At 35.5% G+C, this 26,744-nt stretch overlaps 1 protein-coding gene across 1 annotated transcript in view; it reads right to left on the bottom strand.

The window, feature by feature from the left end:
- Positions 1–26,744, bottom strand: part of LOC143256810 (kelch-like protein 17) — a 78,677-nt gene that overhangs the window by 29,709 nt on the left and 22,224 nt on the right. Inside the window, exons 3-7 of the mRNA XM_076514527.1 lie at positions 20,160–20,281; positions 14,779–15,000; positions 13,218–13,334; positions 10,809–11,022; positions 6,924–7,068 (exon numbers count right to left, since the gene is read on the bottom strand). Of these exons, the coding sequence (XP_076370642.1) occupies positions 6,924–7,068; positions 10,809–11,022; positions 13,218–13,334; positions 14,779–15,000; positions 20,160–20,281 (820 nt within the window). The remainder of the gene's footprint in view (positions 1–6,923; positions 7,069–10,808; positions 11,023–13,217; positions 13,335–14,778; positions 15,001–20,159; positions 20,282–26,744) is intronic.

The following is a 26,744-nucleotide window of genomic DNA, read 5'->3' as shown; positions in this document are numbered from 1 at the left end:
CCATTGTAGCCTAGCAGACCCTAAGTTATCAAAAGTATATCATAAAAATACACTATATAATAAAAATGAATGTATTTGTTAGCAGGTTACAAAAAAAAAGCAAGTATATAACGACATACTCTTAGTAATGAAAGCACTTGAATATAAACTGTGTTATTGTGTTTTTAGAAAGCTCAGTTTGGATAAATACAATCCTGGCTTTAGTGGGTAAGGGAAATGGCCAACTGTCTAAGGCAGAAAACTTAATAAAGAGTTCTATATTTATTTAATTTCAATGTAAACGAATATTTTGTGCTTGCTTTACCTTGGCTACCATGTCTAAATTATTTGAGAACTGTTTTTATACGATCAGAAACTGTTAGATAAGCAATTTAACTGAAAAATCAGCTTTTAACCAATTTCAAGAAACCATACTGATGTATACACCTTTGCATCTGCAAAAAGACAAGAAAATAATTTATTTTAAATCTAAATATTTGGAGGTAAAACACAGGTGTGATAAAATAAATACGTAAATCAATGACAATGATGCAGAGGTTTCATCAAGGGTAGTATTTTAAGATTTTGTTTATGGCTTTGGTAAAATACCTAAGGCAGGTCCTGGATGAGTATAACATTTGAAAGTTTAAAACTTATAAACTGAAAAATTTACCTTACTGTAATAACATCTCAATATATTTGTAAACAAACTCAGCAAAATTCATGATGATGAGAAACACACTTGAAGTAAAAATGTATTCTAAAGAAGGTCAAAATGAACACAAAAACCAATTGAACAGATGTCATGAATCTGTGTTTAGTGAAGAGAGATCTATATCAGTTGAGTTAAAATAAGGTACCACTGAAAGCAAAGTATAAATTGAAAACAATGAAATCTGAAGTTCATTTGTTCTCGAGATCATGTACTGAATGTCAAAACAGATATGGTAATTTAGATATGTTCTTTGACCATGAACATCATACGTGACTTCACTTGCAGAAAACAAGAGCATAAGGCTTGGTAGTAAATCTGATTTATTGAATTGTTTAGAAATATTAGAGCAGAAGTCAGATGACTGTAAATGTGTAGGTCAGAGATGAAGCTGCATTGATGCAATTCTTAAACCAAATGAAATCATATATTACCATAAAGACATTTGACAATACTGACAGGGTAGTCACACCTCTAATTTACAAACAGTTGCAGTTTGTTTCTAGAGTGGGCATTGGATAGGACACCTATTACCCACTAGCCAGATAGCTTAAAGCTTATGCAAGACAATGCTGTGGTATCAGTTGCACTGTAAGAGTAGCAGCCAATTAAAAAAATCTTTTTAAGTGTTGCTTCTAACAAGACTGCCCTCTTTTGTTTTCTTACAACAGCTGTAGAGAACTTTGAAACTCCAGAAGGTAAAGTTATATTGGTAACTTGTAAATAAAGTGCTCTAATAAGACTAATTATTGGTACCTGCAGTCATAATGAGGCTTATTACAGAATAGAATTACATGTAGTTCATGTCAGCTTCATCAGGTGCATAAGTTTTATGATGTTCTGTCATAGCATTTGTAGCCGCTAATGTGCTTCATGGATGTGAATTGTGGCATACTTTTGATAATGCCACAATATTTAGATACATTCTAGTCCATAGTATTGCTAATAGTCTATATACAAGTGTACCACAAAGGTATTCTTCATGCTGACTCTGGATTTGACACTATTTCAGCCTTTGCTGGTGTGGGCCAAAATATTCGTTTTGATGTATGGAGATCTCAGTCACAATCAATTACCCTATTTTGGCATTTTTAATCTGCCACAAAATGCATCACTGATAATAACATAGCAACAATAGAGAGATTTCTAGTTCTCCTATATTCAATAATTTCATATAACATTTTAAACAAAGCATGTAAACACATATTTGTGTAAGGAAATAGGCAACTCAATAATACAACCTCATCAAGATGTTCACTGATACAGTACATCAAAAGAACTGTACATCAACTCAATCAGATATGGGAACAAACTAATCAAGAATCCAGAGATACTATTTCAATAAGATTGGGGTTGGGTGACATCAGAAAATGTCTGGTTACATTATGGAACACACAATAAAAGGAATCAAAATAATATAGTTACTAAACATTTTATAAAAGAATATGCAAAATGTTTGGAGATAAATCATTCATGGTCACAGCTGTGTTACTGTGAAACTCATTGTGGGCTTTAATGAATCAGAACCATTTCAACATATGATTTAAAACTGTTGCATAAATTTTGATTTACTTATTCTGATTATAAGTGCTTGTTTTGAAAAATACATAGAGAAATCACTAGTTTACATAAACTCTTTCTATTACAGAAACACCACAAAAATGGTGATTATTCATAGTTTATATTTTCATGCAACTTGATACAGATACAATACAGTGTACCTTGCAGTACATTAAATAATACTGCAGTCTCGATATGTTGAAAAAATGTAAAATGAAAAACTGCAAGTGCTATCATTTTCATAGATTTAGAAAGTTGAAAAGAAATTTTATGATTTGGTGTGTTTTGAATTTTGCTAGTTGTTGCAAGAGAGCTTCATCAGTAACATAGCATCAGCTTGTCATCAACATGATCAACCATCTATTTGTACCATGCATCTATTGCAGCTTGTAATTTAATGGACCAGGTGTATAAAAAACATAGAGAACATAACATTACAAGTTGTTGTAATGTTTGAAGAAACACTTAAACTTAGGTTAAATCATATTTTAGTGACTGAAATTCTTGATTACAGTCTTCAAGAGATTTAGAATATGAATGAGCTTTACTCAAAACAGATAATGCTGCTGTGATATTGGAAAAAAATTAGCCACAAAACATTGATAATATGATGCAAAATTACTGTATGTTTTGTTTGATGATAGTTTGCAACCAGTATTGCATTGGTGCAATTTTTACAGGGATCATAGAGACTCAATCTCTACCCAAAATATAATCATGGAACTCAACCTGCATAAGTGGTTGTGAAAACGTCTGTGATTGCAGCTCCAAGCCTGCCTTTCTTATTCTCCTGTTCTCAGCAATAAGCTGAAACTTGTGGTCAAACATTAAGATTTCATGATTTTAGATGATGCACCTCTCCTATTGCAGCCCTCCCAGCATATGCTCCATTACCATCTAAAAAGTGGCAGATGTGGATGGTATGATGCAGAATATATACAAATAATTAAGAGTACCAAAAGTAGTCTTACTACTGTTCTCATCATTCACTTTGACTTGTTACTATCTAGAAGGTAGACCTTATGTACTGAAACAACGAGTTCCTTTCAATGCGTCCATACACTTATCTCTCCTTTGGTAGAAGTGCATGAATGTGTGTCAATGAGCTTACCCATGTAAAATAAAAGCATAACATTGGCATTCTTTCCTCCTTCTTAGCAGTAACTACACACTCTCTGAAAGCTTTATGATTCCATCCTTTAACATCCACCATATTTCAGTAATGGCTGTATCTTTAATGCTTCAGTTTACAAAACAAACATCACCCATATCTATGTGATAGCAAGTTACCATTGTCTGACTCTGTCAACCATCTGGCCACACGAGTGCATAAGCATATTCAACCAAGAACTTACTGAGCTTCAGCTGCTATGTTGAGTCTAAGCTGTTAACATAATTATCAGCTAGCAATTCCAGATGTATTCACTAACAGATACAGCAAGTTTGGTGCAAGCTTGATACAGTATATAACTCAGTCAACACCATCACCAACCATCAAGAATGGTTGTAGCAGCATCATGTTATGGGGATGCTTCTCATGAGCAGGAACTGGAAAGCTTCTCAGGATTGAGCTCAAGATGGATGGTGCAAAGTACAGACAAATCCTAGAAGAAAACCTGCTTGATTCAGCCAAGAACCTAAAATTGGGTTGAAAATTTACATTTCAGTAAGACAATGACCCAAAGCATAAGGTCAAAGCCACAAGTGAGTGGTTTCAAAACAGGAAAGTGAGTGTCCTGGAGTGGCCCAGTCAAAGCCTAGACTTGAATCCAATAGAAAATTTATGGTGAGAGTTGACGATTACAATCCACCAAAGATAAAAAAAAAAATTGTCAGAAATGGGGCAATTTACCAGGAAGAATGGGCAAAAATTATACCAACCCTTTTTCAAAGCTGGTAGAACTATCAAAAAAGACTCACAGTAGTAATTGCTACTAAAGATGCTCCCACAAAATACTGACTTAGGGGACTGAATGCTTATACAGTAAGCAAATTTCAATTTATATATATTTTCTTTTCAGATTTTGCTGACATTCAACCTCTTTCACACATAACAGTGTAAAAATTGATCATTGGAGTTTTGAACAAAAACACATTCATTTAAAAAAATTCTACATTATTTGTATTTCACTGAAATGTGAAATTATTGGTAGGTGACGAATACTTTCGCTAGGACCTGTATATCACAGTGTATGCTTGCTTTTTAGTTATTTGTTAGGACTCATTTTGTTTTGAGAAAAATGTTTCATTATGCACAATATTCCAGTAACAAGAAATTGGGTTTTTTAGAGTATACCTGCTTTCTATTTTTAATCAATCAATCAAGATGACATGGTTAAGATACCTGCCTAAATAAATAATTTTATTTATAAGAAAGTTGACTACAATGTCTGTCCAACGTGAAAAGTTAAAAACAACAACAAAATAACTATGATCTTAACCTTAAAAATAAGTGTTACGAAGTGATAACCATCATATTATGAAAAACTGGTATATGTTTGTATATTTGTTAATAATAGATTAGAACAGTACCATTATATATAGTGATTTGGATAATGGGGGTTTCTTGCATTGTTAGACAGTGCAGCTGGAATGGTCATTGCTAGGCATATAATACTCTAATAACAATTGACACAGTTTATTAAACAAAATTATACTAGTATGATTTAAGTACTTTTTCATTCGTTTATCACTGTTATTTATTTTTGACAATATTATTTAAGCTGTATTTTTCACACGAGAACAACTCACCAAACAACCCACTTTTCGTTTACGCTCTTTCGGAACGCAGTATATTTATTTCTGAACTTGAGTACTTTAAAGTAGCCATGTAGGTGACGCGTGTTGCTAGTCGGTTACCCTTCTTTATGTTCAGGAGTTCTAAATTAGGGATGACTGAATCTAAAGGGTCTCTGATCTGGCTGTTTAGCCTATGTATTTGATAAAGTACCATTCAAGTTGAAAATAACAAATAATGAACAAAATGATGAAAGTATAATTGGAATTTGTGATATTTTTAGCCGAATCACTCTACAAAATATTGTCAATCGTAACCCTTGACCAACATGTACGTATTCTGAGTTTGACACATATGCAACCACAAAAGCCTGTTTTGATAATTAAAACAGATGTTCCCCGCTAGTACAGCGGTATGTCTCCGGATTTACAACGCTAAAATCAGGGGTTCGATTCCCCTCGGTAGGCTGAGTAGATAGTCCGATGTGGCTTTGCTATTAGAAAAACACACACAAAACTTAGATTTTTTAGGGAGCGTTAGACATATATTATAATAAGGGTACTTATTTATTCTAATAAAGTTGGTTGAGTCTAAATGGAAACTTTTGGACCAACTTCTACCTTACAGCGTGTCATCAATTACCTTTATGCAACCATACATTGTTAATTAATTGAAGGTTCGAGCTAGAATTTCATTTGTTTTCCGTTGTACTGAAACTAATGTGAGATCTTACTGAAATCTCTTTCATTTGTTAGATTACATTCTTTCTGTAATTAATTGGAAAGGATGTTTTACTTTGATAAAAAAGTGTCTTTCAGGCTGTACGTGTTTAATTGCAATGAATATCATGAACTATGAGTGAGTTGTATCATTTTACTTCTTTCATTTCTTTTTTCCAAACTTACGGCTTGGCATGGCCAGGTTGTTACGGCACTCTACTCGTAGGCCGAGGGATCGAATCCCCGTCACACCAAATATGCTAGCCCTTTCAACCGTGGGGGCGTTATAATGTGCGATCAATCCCACTATTCATTGGTAAAAGAGTAGCCCAAGAGTTAGCGGTGGGTGGTGATGACTAGCTGCCTTCTCTCTAGTCTTACACTGCTAAATTAGGGACGGCTAGCGCAGATAGCTCTCGTGTAGCTTTGCGCGAAATTCAAACCAAACTTCCACATAAACGCTTGTTTTCAAAATAGATACTATCGAAATATTACTGTATCTCACTCATTCGTTATTACAATGTCGTGATGACATTTCAGTCGACAGTTTTTAAACTTTCGTAACATCTTTCACAATGAATCTTATTTATTTGTATGACTACACAAGTTTAATTAATTCATTTAATCATAAAACTTAATTGGTCTAAAAGTCTGAAAGAATTGGACTGGCACACAATAGAACTTAGATGTCATGAGGTGTGTCGTATCATATTTTATATTATGTGCCATATTTTATTACTGTACAGTTATTTTATTTAAAAATCACAAGAACATCAAAACGAGAATGTAGTCACATCCAATCTGTACTTACATATACATTATTTGGACGAATATCAAGTAAGAGTAATATGTAAAGAACCATATTAAATTAATACAAGTTACGTTAAACGTATAGACGACGATAAATTGAAACTTGTTTGTTTGTTTTGGAATTTCGCACAAAGTTACTCGAGGGCTATCTGTGCTAGCCGTCCCTAATTTATCAGTGTAAGACTAGAGGGAAGGCAGCTAGTCATCACCACCCACCGCCAACTCTTGGGCTACTCTTTTACCAACGAATAGTGGGATTGACCGTCACATTATAACGCCCCCACGGCTGGGAGGGCGAGCATGTTTGGCGCGACTCGGGCGCGAACCCGCGACCCTCAGATTACGAAGCGCACGCCTTAACGCGCTAGGCCATGCCAGGCCCTAAATTGAAACTGTTTGAACTTACCCACCAACTACGTAAACGTGACGTTCCAATGCCGTCACTCCGGCTCGTGATCTGCGGTGAAGAGTTGGTAGAAATGGTGCCCAGCGATCAGTACGAGTGTTGTAATATTCACATTCATTGTGAATAGAAAACAATGAGCCACCACCTAAAATTAAAGCACGAAACATTAGTCTTAAGAAGGACGTGTGTTGGTCTGGCTCCTAATGCTCCAATGAATAATGTAAAAGTAGATTAACTGTTACCATTCTGTTTCACTCTAATCAGGAATATAGTACTCAGTATGTAAACTTAACAATAATTTACTCCTATAGACAGCTTAAAAGTTACTTTCCACCCGCTTAATCATAATGAACATCTCTGCGGAGAGTTTAACAATAATTCATTTTCATTATACCAAAATACCAAAAAAGTTTTACGCTTAATAAGATGATTTGACATAACTAATGTTTGTATGTTATGTAAATATAATAACGTGTCGTCTATATGTGTTGCGCACAATTTACAAAAATAATATAACCGCATTTACTAAATTAACCGTCCTTAACACTAGCATTACAAGTTCACTTGCTTACACATCTCAAAATTCGCTGAGATCCGCCAGAGATATAACAGATGATTAGTTCAATTGTCTAATGGGTGACGTCATTACAGAGTCAAGTCTTGTAGGTGATGTTTAAAAGTTAGTTTTGAACGAAAATATCGTTCAGTGTGATGTTTCTCTCGACTGTATGCAAGATCAAATTATTAGTTATTGTTTCGTTTTGTGCCATTAGCTGTTAAATAAACTATTTTGGATATATTGTGTAATTTTAAAATCATTAGATTCAAAATAAAGAAGCGCTATGTTCTAATGACTATCTTGAATTTTTTTCATTTACGTCCTGTAGGCTTGACATGTCCTGGTGGCTACAGCACTCGGTTCGCAATCTCTTTCAGTCGTGGAGGCGTTTTAATGTTCAGTTAATCCCACTATTCGTTAGTAAAGATTAGCCTAAGAATGAGCAGTAGGTGGTGTTGACTAGCTGCATTCCCTCGAGTAGCCTTGCATGAAATTCAAAAACAAACAAATAATTCATTTCATATACAGGAACAGTCACACACTGAATGTATTGCAAGCGAAAATTAAACATTATTTAAGGCTGGATGCAAAACAAAGATAATGCACAGTTACGACAGAAAGTGTTCGTACCCCTGCGTCTCGAGTGGTTTTTTTATGTAAATTAAACGACAAATAAACTGTTCATAAACAAATAACCAAAAATAGGAGGAGCAGAATTCCCGTAATAATTTTGTTTAGTTTGGCGATTATGACATGTTCAATTTACAGTGAACATTCTACCTGTGAAATAACTTACTTTGGTTCGCCTTTTCGAGCTTAGTCGTTTCTTTTCACTCATTTGGTTTGTATATACATTTTTGTAGCTAGGTGTTTGTTAGATTGCATACTGACTAGAGACCTATCAAACATATTCCAGTTTCGTAGCTGTAGTCAGAGACTGCACTACCGTATTTAGTAATATATAATATCCAGCATTATTTTGATACTGTCAACCCTTGCCAGAAGCAGTTTACTTTACTCAGTAATTGCTACCTTTATCGAATACATCTTATTATGCTTAAAAATATTAGTTTAAAGATTAATAATGTCTAAAACCTAAAAAGAGCTTCATCATATAATTTTGATCAACAATTCTAAGACTGGTGGCCCGGCATTGCCAGGTGGTTAGAACATTCGGCTCGCAATCTGAGGGTCGCGGGTTCGAATCCCCTTCGTACCAAACATGTTCGCCCTTTCAGCCATTGGGGCATTATAATGTGACGGTGAATCCCACTATTCGTTGGTAAAAGTGTATCCCAAAGGTTGGCAGTGGGTGGTGATGACTAGCTGCCTTCCCTCTAATCTTACACTGTTAAATTAGGGACGGCTAGCGCAGATAGCACTCGTGGAGCTTTATGCAAAATTCAAAAACAAACAAAGACTTTAGTTGTTGTTGTTTCAAGATTGTTGCTAGCAGTTTCTGTAACATAAAATGAACAGGTGATTAGAAATAGCCTTTTTTTTTACTTAAAAGTTCTTTGTTTTCTGTTTAGGAATTCTAACTTTATTTCTTGCCCTAGTATCCCTTCTTGAAATACTAGTATATGTACTTTAAGGTAATGTTTTCATCATACAGGAAAGTTTTAACAGGGTGAAAAAAACGAACGTATTTGTACTTTTTATTTAATACAAAGATATATACTGTCTTCCCTAATTTTGCACAACTGACAAAAGGGATGTTAGTCAGTCAGCAACGCGCATGCTAAGGGATTTACAGCCACTCTTATAACATATCTATGATCTAAAGTACAAGGGATATTGTGTGATATCGCCACCTCCGAAATCTAGAGCTCTGTCACAGGGCCAACCCGTGCCCTGATGAAAACGTAACTGATGTTCCTACAAGCGAAAGCTAAATTTTGAATACAAAAAATATTTTTCTTTTCAATCAACCATTTCTCTATATGTCATATTTGGAGACTGGGCTGTGTAAACCGCGATAATAATCCTTTGTTATATTGTTTTCAGGTAGAAGAAACATAAATGTTCTGACGTTGACAACAGATTCCCATCAGCTTTCTTCCTTTTATACTGAATGAGCTTGTTCTACCAATGCTCTAAAATTATTTTATCTCATCCGCATTTCCTTAGAGAAGAGGAGGATCGTATATATAATTTTGAATAATTCAAGATATGATATTTAATTATTTTGAAACTAGAATTGCATTTTTCAACAATCATTAAATACATCATCCCACTTATGACAAAAACAAGTCGAGTAAAATAGTTCTTTCAATGATTTTAGACATACGAATATTAGTAACATGACTCACGTTACAAACGAATAGTGAATTATACCGTACTGCGCTTCTAGTCTCACGTTGCAAGTAAATATATGCACAAGCTCATTCATTCTACTACTGTTCTAGATTGTTCGCAAAGAAACTGAAAACAATAAAATAGTAATAATAACGACACCATAACAACACGGATTTTATAACTTACCTGTTGTCACTATCTTTAAGGGAGGTGGAAATATTTTTAAATATGTACACTTTTTGTGACTTGCTACTCTACATCTATGTTAATAATAGTATCATTTTTAGTGAATGAAAATTTATTTTGAAAGTTATTCTGTTTACGTTACAAAGTAATGATAAAGGGTCTTTTTCGTGCATTTAGTAATTGTTGATTTATTTATTTTGATTACAATTTATTTTTGTATTATTTCTTAATTTATAAATTAAGTTGCAATTACTCTTAATTTAATATCCTTTCTCCAAAGAATAAAAACCTTATATGTATTTTAAAACACTGTATCATAACATGTTGCAAATAAAAATATAGTTGATAGTAAAATATTATTTTAATGCAACATTTAAAAATTACGTGTGCCAGAAATCATCTAAAATATCCACAATGTGAAAAACATTTTTTGGATTGAGAATGATGACATTTTTATTTCTAGAACTCAAAACAATTGAGGTATGTGTTCAAAAGAATGTAATGGTTGACATGAATGGGCAAGTATTGGTAACTATTGTAATATATTTTCCAGAAGTGTTAACAATTGGATATGTGCATCAATAATATTAATGACTGTTATACATTTTAAATTATGCATGCTATAACTTTATATCACTTTTATTTTCCTGCCTTTTTTATAACCTGTTTAAGGTAATTTGTCGTATAACTATAAAATGACTTACTCATGTTTAAAATTCCATTCCTTTAAGTGCCAACTTGTTATTAAGTTTGTTGTTTACTAACTTTCAAGTTATACTTAGTCAATACAAATCACTCCAAATACATGTGGCTTAAACAATCAAACTGAAAGATTATTATACCTATAGCAAACAGATAAGTCTTCAACCCTTCTGGTCTTCGGTAAGTTGTTCTTACTCCCGTCATGGTGCTTCGATGTTCTGGCATGAGATGGTACTTCATAGCCTCAATCAAGAGATCTTTTGTCTTCTGACTCTCTCGAACTAGTGGTTCTTCTCCTACCTTTCTTAAAAGAAATTCTCTTCTGACTAATGGGAGCCGGACATACTTGAGGAGCTTTTATTGTTGAGAAATTAAATAAAATGACATTATAGTATATATAAAGAATGTATCACATGGCCTAAAAATATGGCTAACAATGGAGTTAAAAAAATAATAGTAAAAACTGACTACAGATTACCATCACAGCTAATTCTCATCCATGCATTTTAGAAACTAAATACAGAAACTCAATAGTTCTGAAATGGCAGATGAAATAATAATGTTAAACAAAAATTACACTCAGTGTTCTTCTGTTTGACATATAAAAAGAAAGAACCACAGCCTGCATGGTGTGTTAGGATTATTTTCTAACTAAGTTACGAATCACTATCTGTATAATCTAGAAGAATTGAGGCAGCATTCATATAGCTTATCATTAGTTTTTGTTTGTTTTGTTTAAAGTTATACTCAAAAACTATACAATGGGCTAACTGTACTCTGCCCACCAGGAGTATCAAAAGCCAATTTATAGTGTTGTAAGTCTGCAGACATAGAGTTGTGCCACTGCACCAGTGAAACAATTTTCTTTTACAAAGGATAGCAACAAGACTAATGAAGTTGTTGACAACTAACATTACATCATTGCTCTCCATTTTCTAGTAGTTTATGTAAGAGCATACGTACATACCCCCGATCCCCTGTCTCACAGTGGCTCAGGGGAAAGTATGTATGCTTATGATGCTAAAAGCCACATTTTGATATCCGTGGTGGGCATAACACAGATAGTCCATTGTGTAGCTTTGCATTTAACAACAAACAGTTTCTATATTATCATGCGTTATTGATTTGACCAGACCAATAAACCTTAGTTTATTACTTCAAGTCTACAAAATACACATAATGTTTGTTTCAGACGTGATAACATCGTAAAGAAATGTTCTGGGGTTGGTCAAAGAGATTTAGCTCTCTTCTTTTCCTACTATTGCATGAAAAATTAAAACTTAATGAAGAAACAATAGAATGGTGAAGTATTTTTAAATTTAAGTTAAAGGGGAGAATCAATAACCAAAGGCAAAAAACAAAAAAACAAAAAAACACAGTTAAATATTATAATGCAAAATAGTTGTAATGAAAAGCAGTTACATGCACAGGCACCCAAACGTTAGACAGGAAGCACTAACCATGTAAGTAGTATCCTTGAAATTTTGTGCAAGAAAAAAACATTAGAAAATAATTATGAAAGCAATAAGCAGCATACAGAATCCTGCTTGTGAATCTAAAGACATAAACAATAATCATATATAAAGAATTATCGTACATTCATAATTAAAAAGGATGATTTAACTTTACAAACCCTTCACATATCTTGAGCAAACTGATGGGGAGAACAATATTTATTTTTAGCAGCAGTGCAAAGCATAAAGTTAAAAATTAATTTTTTTGCATTGATATTTAAGTGTGATGTTTCTAGTTTAACCTGTGGATTTAATAGTTTAGAAATCTTACAACAGTATTAAAAATATTAAGTTTTACTTTATAATTTTTTATGATATTTTATGAGCCTTTCTAAGGATACCTGCTTGCCTTATTAGTGTATTTAATTTCATTTGTCAACAGCAGCATCACTTAAAAATATAATCTAAAAGTTGTAAACCTCATGCAAGATAATAAGTGAGTTAAAAGGAGATGCTCATGTCACTGGCATACACAGACACTGTGTACGTTATGTGGTCCACAAACATAAGAAAAGAATGCTATTAATATGTACAAAATACTTATAAATGGATAGTGATATTTGTGTTGATGTTATGTTCACGCCTATTGTTATTAACGAGGAATTAGATTGACTAAATGGTATTTCTTAAATATCTTCATATCTACTAGTACAATCAAAACTCAGTTCACCCACTTTTTGTTTGGGGAATATCGTGTTTACCCCTTTCTTGTTCAGCACCTTTTAATGTCTACATCTGTTATAGCTATTATGAGTCACAAAAAATAATATAAATTGCAGTCTTAGCATAGAAATTCATGCTGAATACAGTTGTTTTATTATCCCATTGCAAGCCTCAGTTCATTACATGTTTGACTGCCAATGCTATGTGTCACACTGAAGCAGGTGAAAACCATCACTGGAAGGTTTGAATCTCTGTTTTTAAAATTTTTTCTACTTCAAATATTTTAGTCCTCAAATTTTGTTGTGTAATATAACTAACAATTTTACATGAGTTCCAGTACAAAAAATTGCAAAAAAACAGCATAGTATTTACTTGGTCGAGGTACTGTTTCCTATATTCTATATCATATTTAACCCATGATATCACGGCACTGTAGATATCTTCTTCCGAAGTAACATTCAGTTCGTTGCATGATACCAAGTCTGAAACCTAAATATGTACAAATTAAATAGCTAAAAAAATTAAAATTTTGTAAGGACGAAACATATCTAAATCAACAATACATCTATAGTTTCAGAATGTGCAGTTCAACAATTAATTGTGCTATGTAAAAAAAAAAAAAAATCAAATTAAGAAATTTACAGTACCAGGTAATTAATTAATGTTACTAGTTAAGTTAAAGAATTAAAACAGTTATTTGTGAATCTATGAAAATATATGTCGCACTATCAGCATATCGCATTATTTTATTATTATAAGTGAGGCTTACTTATTACCAACAGTCTCATTTATACAGTTAAGATATTTAAACTTTTATGTTTGAATTCTAATTCAAATATTTATGACTTGCGACAGACAAAATATATCTTAAATGTTATTGTTAAATGTGTATTATATGAAATCCACAACGTGCTAATTAAAAGTAAAACATAAAATACTATTCTGAAGTACAGTATGATTTTTCTTAACTTCCAAGGTTTCAACACTAAAATTAACATAAAATTGTCAGTAACGCATATAATATTGTGCTTTATATATATTTTTGGCTGTCATCATGACCAAGCACAGTGGAGTTCTGCTATTAAACGAGTGGAAACAAATGGCATCCTGGGTAGCAGTTTACAACATAAACTGACTTGAAATATGAAGTGGATTAATTAACACTGATATGAAAATAAAAAAACAAAAACAAAACTTCTGCGGTCTAGAGTAATTTTTCATCACGAACACTTGGGATGCTTGGAGGCAGACAAATTTCAAGGGTGATGCCTGCTACTCTTCACTTACTCGGGGGTTGTAGTATTCAAACAAAGTATCGTAACTGATAAAAGAACATGACCAGTCAGTAGATTTGTAGGCTTAAATTCAACTCTGTCTTAGTTTTTAATTTCAAATAATTAACACTTATAAGCAATTATTTTATTCTAAGACGAATACTTTAATAATTTTTATAAGTAATTAATTTCTACATTTTTCAATGGACTTTGTTTACAAAAAAATATCTAACTCTTTATGTTTTGATATCATGACAAAGTATTTTATAAATATTATAAATCATTTACGTATTTCAAAAAGGTATTATTCACGTACATACATGTGTATTAATATAAGTAAAATTATACAAAGAAGAACTGCACCATTTTATAAGATACACAACGCAATTATTTATTGTCATTTAAGAACAACAACAAAAAAGCACCTTTCCATTGGTTAATCGTCTCGTTCATTTTGTCCAATGGCAAGCCATCAGACACAATTAGTCATGTCAATGTGATAATCCTTCATTAATATGGCATGAAGGTAGGTTAAAACATGTGTTCAGTTGTTTGAAGAGACTGAAAAGTAACGAACTTATATCATATTCGAAACCAGTCGATTCTTAATATAATTTGTGGAAATCACATTTGATATATCGTGCTCATTTGTAAATTACCTCCTTGAAAGACAGTAATAGGAATTCTTCTCCAAGAACTACTTCTTTGAAATTCTGTAGGACATATTTATGGGACTTCTTATATAGTTCCTCACAGTAATGGGCGTCAGCGAAACTTCGGATTCCCAAGCAGTTAGAAGGATGTAACTGTCGGAGAAGAAACCTACAGCAAGCTTCTCGAACACTGGCTACTTGCAAAAGGCTAGCTGCCGGCAGAAGGGCCTACAAGAGAAAGTCAACATCATTATAATACTGAAAAGTTAAAAGTCTGTATTAAACAACGATCATGCTGAAGTCAGACGAGTGTAATACAACACCACGACATTTTTTCGTACTAAATAATAATAATAAAAAGCATTCTAGATTTATTTTCGGCTATCACTGTGATCCAGTTGACAAGTTGAACTATTGAAATAAAGACTTCCTGAATCGCTAAGCATGGCCAGCTGGTTAAAGCGCTCGATTCGTACTCTGAGGGTCATGGGTTCGAATCCCCGTCACTTTAAACATGCTTGCTCTTTCAGCCGTGGGGGCGTTATAATGTGATGGTCAATCTCACTATTCGTTAGTAACAGAGTAGCCCAAGTGTTGTCTGTGGGTGGTGATGACTAGTTGTTTTCCCTCTAGTTTTACATTGCTAAGTTAGGGACAGCTAACGCAGATGGCCCTCGTGTAGCTTTGCGCGATATTCAAAAAACAAACAAAGAAGCTTCCTGAATCATGAGATAAGATGAAGGTATGATGTCCTTTAATCACTCATATTATGTTAGGTTTTTAATTAATTTTAATTATTAGGTCATAAATTTCTTGTTTGTAGTTAAGCATAATAATACACGTTGGGCTATCTGTGTTGTGCCCACCACGAGTATACAACACATTTTTTAGCGTTTTAAACCTCCAGACTTGCTGCCGTGCCACAGGAACATTATTCGTTAAATCAGCGGCTTACGTACTTATGAGCATAATTATTATTATATTTGTGTGCATGTTTTTGTACAGCAAACCCAGGTCGGTCTACTGTGTCCACCGAGGGGAATCGAATGATGCTTTTAGTGTTGTAAATCTGTATACTTACCATTCTCCCTCTTGAGGACTGTTATAGCTGAACTTCTGTGACAAAGTTGCATTTTCATCGTTAACTTTCTGTCTATTTCAAATTTAATATTTTGTTTATTTCAACGATGAAAATAACACTAACGTTTATTTTTCATTTTATTTTTTGTATGTGGCATAATCTGGGTGAAAGAAATACTTTCCATTATTTTACTTAAGATTAAAAGCATATACAAGAACAGATCAAACTAAACCTCAATTACAGAAAATCCGTTTTTAAAAATATTGAACTTTTGATCCCTGGACAATCAAAATCAAATTTTACACATTGTATATTTCTACCTTTTAATAGTTTATAAGCGTACGTAACTTCTGCGAGCTAAACCAGTTCATTTTTATAAAATATAGATTGTTTAAGATTTCTTTTAAATATTTCATTTGGCCAAAATAAGATTCACCATCTTCTGTTCTTATTTGAGGCACCTGCTTACCACTAGTATTGACCTGAACCGTGTGAAAATGTTAGTGGTAAAATCAGAGCTATTTTTCAGTAGTTAAATCGTTATTTTTATGTATGATATAATATTGTCTGGGCACCATTTACCAACTTGCATTTTTCTAAATATTACGATTCCCACCCAAACTAATGCAACATATAGAGATCGCAGTGAATTGTTTTCTAATTAAAGTTAATTAAAATGATCAAAGAGAACAAGTCTACAAATATATTAAGTCATTGATTAAGGTGTCCAGAAGTCAACAGTCGAATTGTAGAAAAGAAGTAGATATTCTTTAGAGTGTTGAAAGGGGATTCATTTGTTTGTTTGTTTGTTTTGGAATTTCGCACAAAGCTACTCGAGGGCTATCTGTGCTAGCCGTCCCTAATTTAGCAGTGTAAGACTAGAGGGAAGGCAGCTAGTCATCACCACCCACCGCCAACTCTTGGGCTACTCTTTTACCAACGAATAGTGGGATTGACCGTCACATTATACACCCCCACGGCTGGGAGGGCGAGCATGTTTAGCGCGACGCGGGCGCGAACCCGCGACCCTCGGATTACGAGTCGCACGCCTTACGCGCTCGGCCATGCCAGGCCGGGGGATTCATATAATATATTTACTTGAGAAGTGCTTAGCTCTCTGAAACTGAAAAAAAAGAATTATTCAACAGTGCATTATGATATATTTACAGTGTATGAGTAGTTTCAGTGTACTGTTAAAATCTTTTAACATCTGTAAATATATCATAATGCATTGAATATTTTGATCATTGGGAATTCCTAAAGCTATCGTATACACCGAGTGTTATGTAAGCTTAAGACCAAATCAATATGAATTAATATTTAATCTCTTTGTTATTTGTCTCATGGCATAATCGTGTAATCTGATCTAAATAACTGTTTCCTAAAGAATTCAAAGACCTAATATCTGCATAAATATAATAGTACTCTCTGCAACAAATTTGCAGTGTGTGAATGGATCTTCACTAAAATTGTTATGGATTTGTTTGTTTGTTTTGGAATTTCGCACAAAGCTACTCGAGGGCTATCTGTGCTAGTCGTCCCTAATTTAGCAGTGTAAGACTAGAGGGAAGGCAGCTAGTCATCACCACCCACCGCCAACTCTTGGGCTACTCTTATACCAACGAATAGTGGGATTGACCGTCACATTATACACCCCCACGGCTGGGAGGGCGAGCATGTTTAGCGCGACGCGGGCGTGAACCCGCGACCCTCGGATTACGAGTCGCACGCCTTACGCGCTTGGCCATGCCAGGCCATTTTTTTGTTTTATAAAGAGGCACCAACTTTTATTACTTTTTCGTTGACCTGAAAGAAATAAACGAGTTTATTTGTATTTCAACTTTATCAGCTGCCGGGCATTATGGACTGGGATATCCAGGTGGGTTAAGACGTTCGACTCGTAATCCGGCGGTCGCGGGTTCGAATCCCGTCGCACCAAACATGCTCGCCCTTTCAGCCGTGGGGACGTTATAAAGTGAGGGTGAATCCCACTATTCGTTGGTAAAAGAGTAGCCCAAGAGTTGCCGGTGGGTGGTGATAACTATCTGCCTTCCATCTAGTCTTATACTGCTAAATTAGGGACGGCTAGGGTAGATAGCCCTCGAGTAGCTTTGCGTGAAATTCCAAAGCAAACAAACAAACAAGCCGCGCATTATTATGAACTACTGACCTGAGGAAATGTGGCCAGTAAGCAGCAATCTACCACTCCATCCACGCTACGGGACTGATTGTCACTGTTATAGTGCACCCACACCTTAAAGTGTGGGGAATATTTTGCGGTATCGCATGGAGTCGAAGCCAGTTCACCAGCTCCGAAATGAACAGAAATACCGCAAGGCCTACCAGCGCTCTTAATGAAAATATAGTCGATTGTTTTATTAATTAATTATCCTATCGTTTATTATATCTACCAGTTGCCATAAAATTTGTTTCCTAGATTTCGTGAAAACCTGTTGTGCTTGCTGACCCTAATTCTGAAATGAGAGAAAAACATAATCTATCGCTAACTGCAATCAATTAGTGGTAATTGTACTGTAGATTATTATGATACATTTATAGCTCTAAAGTGAAGAGTACAATTTGATTTTGGCAATAACGGGACGTGAACCTGGCATAATAACTATTAGGCCACCATTGCATCATCAAAATAACTAAAGTAAAGTATCTTTATCATATTTATTACCTAAACTGAAAAGAACTGTCAATTACTCATAGTTTTTTTAACTTTCGTAGAAATGCCATTTAATGAGCCTAGTTGTTAGCATACCAGATTACAGTTGACACGTCGTTATCGTCTAAAAAAAAAAATCGTTCTCTGCTTATTGTGGATGTGGGTATGTTATAAAAGTAACGGTAACAACTATACTCTTCAAAAAAGAAACGCAAAAGGGATATTTTTGTTATTTTAAAGAGAAATATATGTAATAACGTTACAAGCTCAGAGTATGTGATGTTACACGTGTTAAGGCACTGATTGTCAGACCAAAATGACCATAAAAGTTGTGCACTTCCAAAACGGAGGAAAACATCGGATTTTTCGCCAAAACGCATGCGTGTCCAATAAATCTGCATGTTCTGCAAGTGCAACATGTGCAAAATCCCTATAAAAGTGACGGGTTCTCGGTTTCCATAGCTCAGTGTTAAGCCACCGACACGCAATACAGTTACGCCAAAACTGACTGAAGCACAACGCAACAACGCCATTGGTCGATTGGAAGCAGGCGAATCTCGATCAGACGTTGCCAGAGCTGTGAATGTCCACCCAAGCACCATCACAAGGCTATGGAATCGTCACCAACAACATGGATCAACTTGTGACCGTCCACGATCTGGCAGATCTCGTTACCACGCCCGCACAAAATTGCTACATCCGGTTGCGTCACCTTCGGGATAGGACCACCACTGCGACGTCTACTGTCTCAACCATACCAGGGCTGCGTAGAATTTCCGATCAGACCGTACGCAACCGTCGACGAGATTCTTAGGCCCCATGTGCAACCCATCATGGTGAACGTCAACGACGTTTTTCAACATGACAATGCCCGTCCTCACACAGCCCGACTCACCACTGTCTTCTTGAGACACCACAATATCAACGTTCTTCCCTGGCTCTCCAGATCATCAGATTTAAACCCCATCGAACATCTTTGGGACGAGTTGGACCTACGTCTGCGACGGCGACAACCTCAACCGCAGACTCTACCTCAGCTTGCAGCAGCTTTGCAGGCTGAGTGGACAGCCATTCCACAGGATGTGATTCGTTATCTCATCGCTTCCATGGGCAGGAGATGCCAAGCAGTTATTGATGCTCACGAGGGGCATACTCGTTATTGACGTTGAGTGACGTTAAACTTCAACTAGTGAGCCTGGACTTCGCCTTTGCAGACTTTGGTTGTTCAGCAGTGAATGTGCAAAGTTTCACACATGTCATACAGAACTACCTGGAATAAACTTGTTAACAATATATCTCAAATTTTGCCTTTTGCATTTCTTTTTTTGAAAGAGTATAATTTATCATCAGAGTAGCCTATGAATTAGCGGAGGGTGATGCTAACTAGCTGCTTTTCCTCTAGTGTACCACTTCAAAATTAGGTAAGACTAGCACAGATAGTCTTTTATTAGTTTTGCGTAATTTAAGAGTTAATAAATCATACTCTCGGATAACGAAAGGAGTTTAATACATATGATGCAATTATTTAATATTACGTTTTTTGAAAGCACATTTAGTCATAGAGAAATATATTTATACATTATTTTCCGATTTTTAAGATATTTTGGTTAGAATTAAAAAATATATCATACATACTTGCACATTGTCTTCTGTAATTAGTACTTCACCAGTATAGGTAAATTCAATTAACAAAGAAAGAGCACCACCGTCGATATCGTGAAGCGTCACAGTAGATTGATGCTTTTCAGCCATTTCGTCTGAAACGCCACAAGACCGTAATCGTCAATACAACATTGATCATAATACCAATAATAATAACTGGTCATTGAACATCTCGTTCTTATTTCATAAAAGCATCAGAAAAAGATTTTTTTAATGTAAAATCTCACATTGGTTTTTTAATCCTTGAAATGTATATTTATAAATACTTTATGTATGTAAATATTATTTTGTGAATTAAGACATTATCCATTAACACGACTTTAAAAATGTTTAAAAACATTTTTTTTACATTCGCACATAAATAATATTTAATAAGTTGCATTAATTAAATAAAAACGATCATGATATAGCAGGATTTCTGAATAACAAGATTAAATATTAACGTTGGGATTCCAAATTTAAAATATTTGGTAAGAAGGCATACTATTATTGGATTCCGAAGACAAAGTATTTGGTAAGAAGGTGGAATATTGTTGTAGTTTCAGCGCAAATATCTCTGCTAAGATGTCATATGAATACTGGGGTTTCGATGACAAAATTACTAAGAAGGAGGTGGAATATGAATGTTGGGGGTTCCAAAGACACAATCTATTGTAAGAAGGTAAAATATGATTTCTGAGATTTCAAAAGCAAAATCGTTAGTACGACGTTGGAATACAAATATAATCTGTGGTAAGAAAGTGGAATATGAACTTTTAGAGTTTCAAAGACAAAACCGCTTATAAAAAGTAGAAATTTATGAGTATTTTGAGGTGAAACGCCACATTGCACTGTGTTCACTCAGATCGGTCATGTTAAGAGGCGCGTAAATTCTTCCTGATGTGTGTGGGTTTCATATACCAAAGCCACATCAGACTATCTGCTGAGTTCACTGAGAAGAATTGAATCCCTGATTTTAGCGTTGTAAATCCGTAGACTTACCGCTGTACCAGTGCGGGACTTCCTCCTGATCCCATGTAATTCATTGCATGCATGAAAAGTTTTGTTCAGCCATTAGGCGTTTATATAAGTATGTCCTATTCGGTATATATTTTCTCAAATGTTTACTTTTACTAATTTTTGGCGATACTGTACAAACTTTGAAAACTATTATAATCATTGAAAATTTTGAAGGAGTTCTCCCAAGATAAAAATAGTACATTCGCTTCTTTCACAAAATAATAACATTTATTTATATCGACATTCTAATTGGTTTTGAAAGCTTAGTTTGTTTCGACCTTCGAAAGCTATTCCCAAGTTCTTAACAGGAAAACAGTAATCAGGCTGCTACCTCTTAAGAATCCTTTATTTCAATTACTATTTAAACGTGTCTAATAAGGCATGTGCAGTGTAGAGCAAAAGGGATTATATAATTACTTTATTTAGAATACAAGTTAATTTTTATCTTCTTACTCTGAAAGAAATAATAATCAAACTGGATTCAGTTGTCTTCGCAATATTTTCTTTAGTACCAATCACATGATATCAATTCTACCACCCGTACAGTACGAACTGTACCAACGTTGTAATAATTTTTGCCCACCCATCTCACCTTCATAATCTGTTTTGTGAGGCAATATTAATGTGATGAAAAAGGACACTTGACTTTTTGAATCTTGTCGTATTGATATTTTGAAATTAAAGGTTGTAAACTTTTTATTATGAATTTCGATATTAGGCCTAACTCTTAGAAACAATAATATTCAATACCTTATGCCCTTAATCAAACTAAAATAATTTACACCTTGGTAGTTTCTGGAAAATTGATTGCATGTGATATATCTGAACACAAATAACTCGTATTACTTAATGTACTTTTTGTGTTCATTGTCATGAGTTTAATGAAGTTACACATTACTTCCATTTCTTTCCAGATTTCACCTCATCTCTTTGATAACTCATATTTTGAACATTTAGTGTTTACACTTGGATTTAAATAAACGTAAGTTAAGTGTCACTATTTAAGTACGTTACAATAAAATAAATTCACATTAGTTGACATAAAACTATAAGGAGTCACATTAAGAAGGGTTTTCATGCTGGTTAAAGTTACTTTGAGCACTTACCTTTTTCAGTACAATATTTATATGTGGTAAATTAACAAGATATCCTAAAACAGGAACAAAAACTAAAACCAAGTCAATATCTGAGCTTATTTAAGAAACAAGTGCCGAATTGCAATATATTTAAGTCATTTTAATAATTAAAAATTAAATTTGTATTTAGTCAGTAGAAAGTAACAACAAATTAAAATGTACCTGAGATGAGACGTTTTTGCGATTAAGAGGCATACATACATATATATTTTGTTTGTTTGTTTAGAAATTTCGCACAAAGTTACTCGAGGGCTATCTGTGCTAGCCGTCCCTAATTTAGCAGTGTAAGACTAGAGGGAAGGCAGCTAGTCATCACCACCCACCGCCAACTCTTGGGCTACTCTTTACCAACGAATAGTGGGATTGACCGTCACATTATACACCCCCCACGGCTGGGAGGGCGAGCATGTTTAGCGCGACGCGGGCACGAACCCGCGACCCTCGGATTACGAGTCGCACGCCTTACGCGCTAGGCCATGCCGGGCCCTACATATATATATTTTAGTGAAAATTAATACATTTTGATAAAGTTAAGCAAACAAAATCACGAGGAAGGACTGCGTTAAAAACAGCAAATCCAAACCTCTGACTAATTATATACTCTTCAAAAAAAGAAACGCAAAAGGCTAAATATGAGACAAATTGTTAACAAGTTTATTCCGGGTAGTTCTGTATGACATGTGTGAAACTTTGCACATTCACTGCTGAACATCCAAAGTCTGCAAAGGCGAAGTCCAGGCTCACTAGTTGAAGTTTAACGTCACTCAACGTCAATAACGAGTATGCCCCCCCCGTGAGCATCAATAACTGCTTGGCATCTCCTGCCCATGGAAGCGATGAGATGACGAATCACATCCTGTGGAATGGCTGTCCACTCAGCCTGCAAAGCTGCTGCAAGCTGAGGTAGAGTCTGCGGTTGAGGTTGTCGCCGTCGCAGACGTAGGTCCAACTCGTCCCAAAGATGTTCGATGGGGTTTAAATCTGATGATCTGGAGAGCCAGGGAAGAACGTTGATATTGTGGTGTCTCAAGAAGACAGTGGTGAGTCGGGCTGTGTGAGGACGGGCGTTGTCATGTTGAAAAACGTCGTTGACGTTCACCATGATGGGTTGCACATGGGGCCTAAGAATCTCGTTGACGGTTGCGTACGGTCTGATCGGAAATTCTACGCAGCCCTGGTATGGTTGAGGCAGTAGACGTCGCAGTGGTGGTCCTATCCCGAAGGTGACGTAACCGGATGTAGCGATTTTGTGCGGGCGTGGTAACACGAGATCTGCCAGATCGTGGATGGTCACAAGTTGATCCATGTTGTTGGTGACGATTTCATAGCCTTGTGATGGTGCTTGGGTGAACATTCACAGCTCTGGCAACATCTGATCGAGATTCGCCTGCTTCCAAGCGACCAATGGCGTTGTTGCGTTGTGCTTCAGTCAGTCTTGGCGTAACTGTATTGCGTGTCGGTGGCTTAACACTGAGCTATGGAAACCGAGAACCCGTCACTTTTATAGGGATTTTGCACATGTTGCACTTGCAGAACATGCAGATCTCTCAAACAAATTTATTCGACACGCATGCGTTTTGGCGAAAAATCCGATGTTTTCCTCCGTTTTGAAAGTGCACAACTTTTATTGTCATTTTGGTCTGACAATCAGTGTCTTAACACGTGTAACATCACATACTCTGAGCTTGTAACGTTATTACATATATTTCTCTTTAAAATAACAAAAATATCCCTTTTGTGTTTCTTGTTTTGAAGAGTATATTAGTTTCTTATAGCTTAAAAATAAGCCAAAATAAAAAATGAATTAAACAAAATCACTGCACTGTTTAAAAAGATCCCGTATCCTCTCCTGTGGGTTGCAGTTTTGCCTGTTCACGTCTCTTTTAGCAACTAGGATAAACAAATCAAAGACATACAGTTACTTATCTTATAATTGGAGTGTATATAAAATGTATTAGGATTTGAGCCATTTTTAATTCATTACATAATAATTTAAATTAATTTAGAATTTGTAACAATGGACCTAATTCATTATCCTATATTATATAGCAGATGATCTGTTTAATGATTATACATAAACATGTTAAAGATTTCATTTTCATCAAAAGTAAAATTGAAAGACAAAGAAATCGTGACGTAAAGGCCTAACACATTCGTTGATTGGTGGTTGATTATTTTATATTAAAACGATTTTGGAGCTTCATAATGTCATGCCATTAAAGTCCATGTTGTTACATCTGGCCGTGTTCTATCTAACAACCGCGAGTTTTGACAATAGCTCTGCAGCTTAGTTTCAATTGCAAAAGTCTGTTGTGATTAAAATACAGCCCCAGTGATGTCGAGAAAACCCACTTTTAGAGAAATATATATGCAAAAACGGCTCGTTTGGGTTGTGGCCAGCTTCCGGTCAGTTACCTCTTTCTTTGTGAACCTGACGATGACCGAAGAAGGTCGAAACGTTGTTCACTCTTCTATGTAAAATATTTTCTCAACCCAAACGAGCCGTTTTTGCATATATAAAATACAGCCCCCTCCTCCATGCAAGCTTTCCATATAAACAGTTTAGTGCAGTGGTTTTTAACCTGGGTTCAATCGAACTCCAGGGGTTCAGCGGAGGTCAAGACACACACACTGTGTGTGTATCCCTTCCGTTCACCCCACTCGTATGATTCATGACGTCATGTTCCACTTGACCATCATTGGCTGCGGCTGATCACGTCACATCACTTGGCCTTGATATTTGTGCTGCAGGGAACTTCGTGCGCTTAGCAGTCGACTTGTGACTGTAGTAATCGTGCATCATTTGTGATTTTTTTCCTAATCTTTCAATCCATTCATACCAACTATGTCGAGCAAAAACAGAAAATGGTCGGACGAATACGTATAATATGGATTCACGTGTATAACGGAACATGATGGGAGTCAGCGTCCTCAATGTATGATTTGCAATGCCAAGTTGAGCAATTTTAGTTTAGCACTGGCAAAACTAAGAGAACACTCCCTAAAGCTGCATGGAGATGGGAAATAAAGAGCACAACGCTTGCTGAATTCAAGGTAAAGAGAGCCAGGTTCGATGAAAAGGCTACTTTACCTGTTCTCGGCTTTGTACCCATTGACAAACCGATCCTCACAGCATCGTACAAAGTTGCGTACTTGATCGCAAAGCAGGGCAAACCACACACCATTGGTGAAGCACTGGTAAAACCAGCTGCCTTGAAGATGGCGAATATCATGCTGGGAAAAGTTGCTGAAAATAAGTTATCCCAAATTCCTCTTTCAAATGACACCACCAACAGCAGAATAGATGACATGAGAGATGACATCTTGGCTTAAGTAGTTGCAGATCTGATTTCAAGCCTAGCAAAATTCAGACACGACGAGACCACCGAGGTTTCCAAACTAAGCCAGTTTGTTGTATTCGTGCGCTATGTAAAGAATGACGAGATAAAAGATTTTTTATTTTATAAGCCTCTTTCAACAACAACTAAGGCAGCCAACGTGAAGAAACTTGTGGATGACTTCTTCAGAGACAATGATCTTTCGAGGGATATGGTTTCTGCAGTTTGTTCGGACGGAGCTCCAGTAATGCTGGGATGACACTCTGGTTTTGATGCGCTGGTGAAAGCCGATGCACCACACATCATTGTAACGCACTGTGTTCTGCACAGGCATGCATTGGCGACAAAAACCTTTCCTTCAAAACTGGCAGAAGTATTAAAAATTGTAGTGGAATGTGTGAACTTTGTGTGAAATGGTGCTCTGAAGCACCGCATCTTCAAAAAGCTGTGTAATGAAATGGGCTCTGAATTCGAGGTACTTCTGTACCATTCTAATGTTCTGTGGTTATTCTGGGGAAAGGTGCTGAATTGTGTTTTTGCCATGTGTGTGGAATTAGCCCTGTTTTTGCAAGAGCACCAACATTGTCATGCAGATTGCTTCGAAAAATTTGATTTCATTCTCATTTTGGCGTACATGGCCGATATCTTCAATGTTCTCAATCAACAGATGCAGGGCAGTGGAGTCAACATCATCGAAATGGAAGAAAACCTGAATCCTTTTAAAAAAAAAGCTACCGTTATGGAAACGACGAATAGAGAATGATAACTTCGCAAGCTTTCCCCTGCTGGATGACTGTGCAAGTAAGATCGAAGATGTGTCTGAAATTGGAGACATTTCTATTCCCGGGGAACTGAAGCAAGCAATTGCCATGCACTTAGGTGAGCTCGCAAAGTCTCTCGACAGATACTTCCCCACCAAAACGTCATATCCAGCATGGGTGAGACAGCCGTTCACGTTTAATGTTGCGACAGCAGATGTCAATGATAAATACCTCGACGAAATCATTGAACTTCAGCAGAGCCAGGTTCAAGCACCTTTTCAGAACAACAACGTTCTCAACGTTTTGGTGTCACCAAATCGTAGC

Source organism: Tachypleus tridentatus, chromosome 1 (genome assembly GCF_004210375.1).
Source record: "Tachypleus tridentatus isolate NWPU-2018 chromosome 1, ASM421037v1, whole genome shotgun sequence".
NCBI lineage: Eukaryota > Metazoa > Arthropoda > Merostomata > Xiphosura > Limulidae > Tachypleus > Tachypleus tridentatus.
The sequence above is the reverse complement of the archived record's forward strand: the minus strand, read 5'-3'. Positions and strand labels throughout refer to the sequence as shown.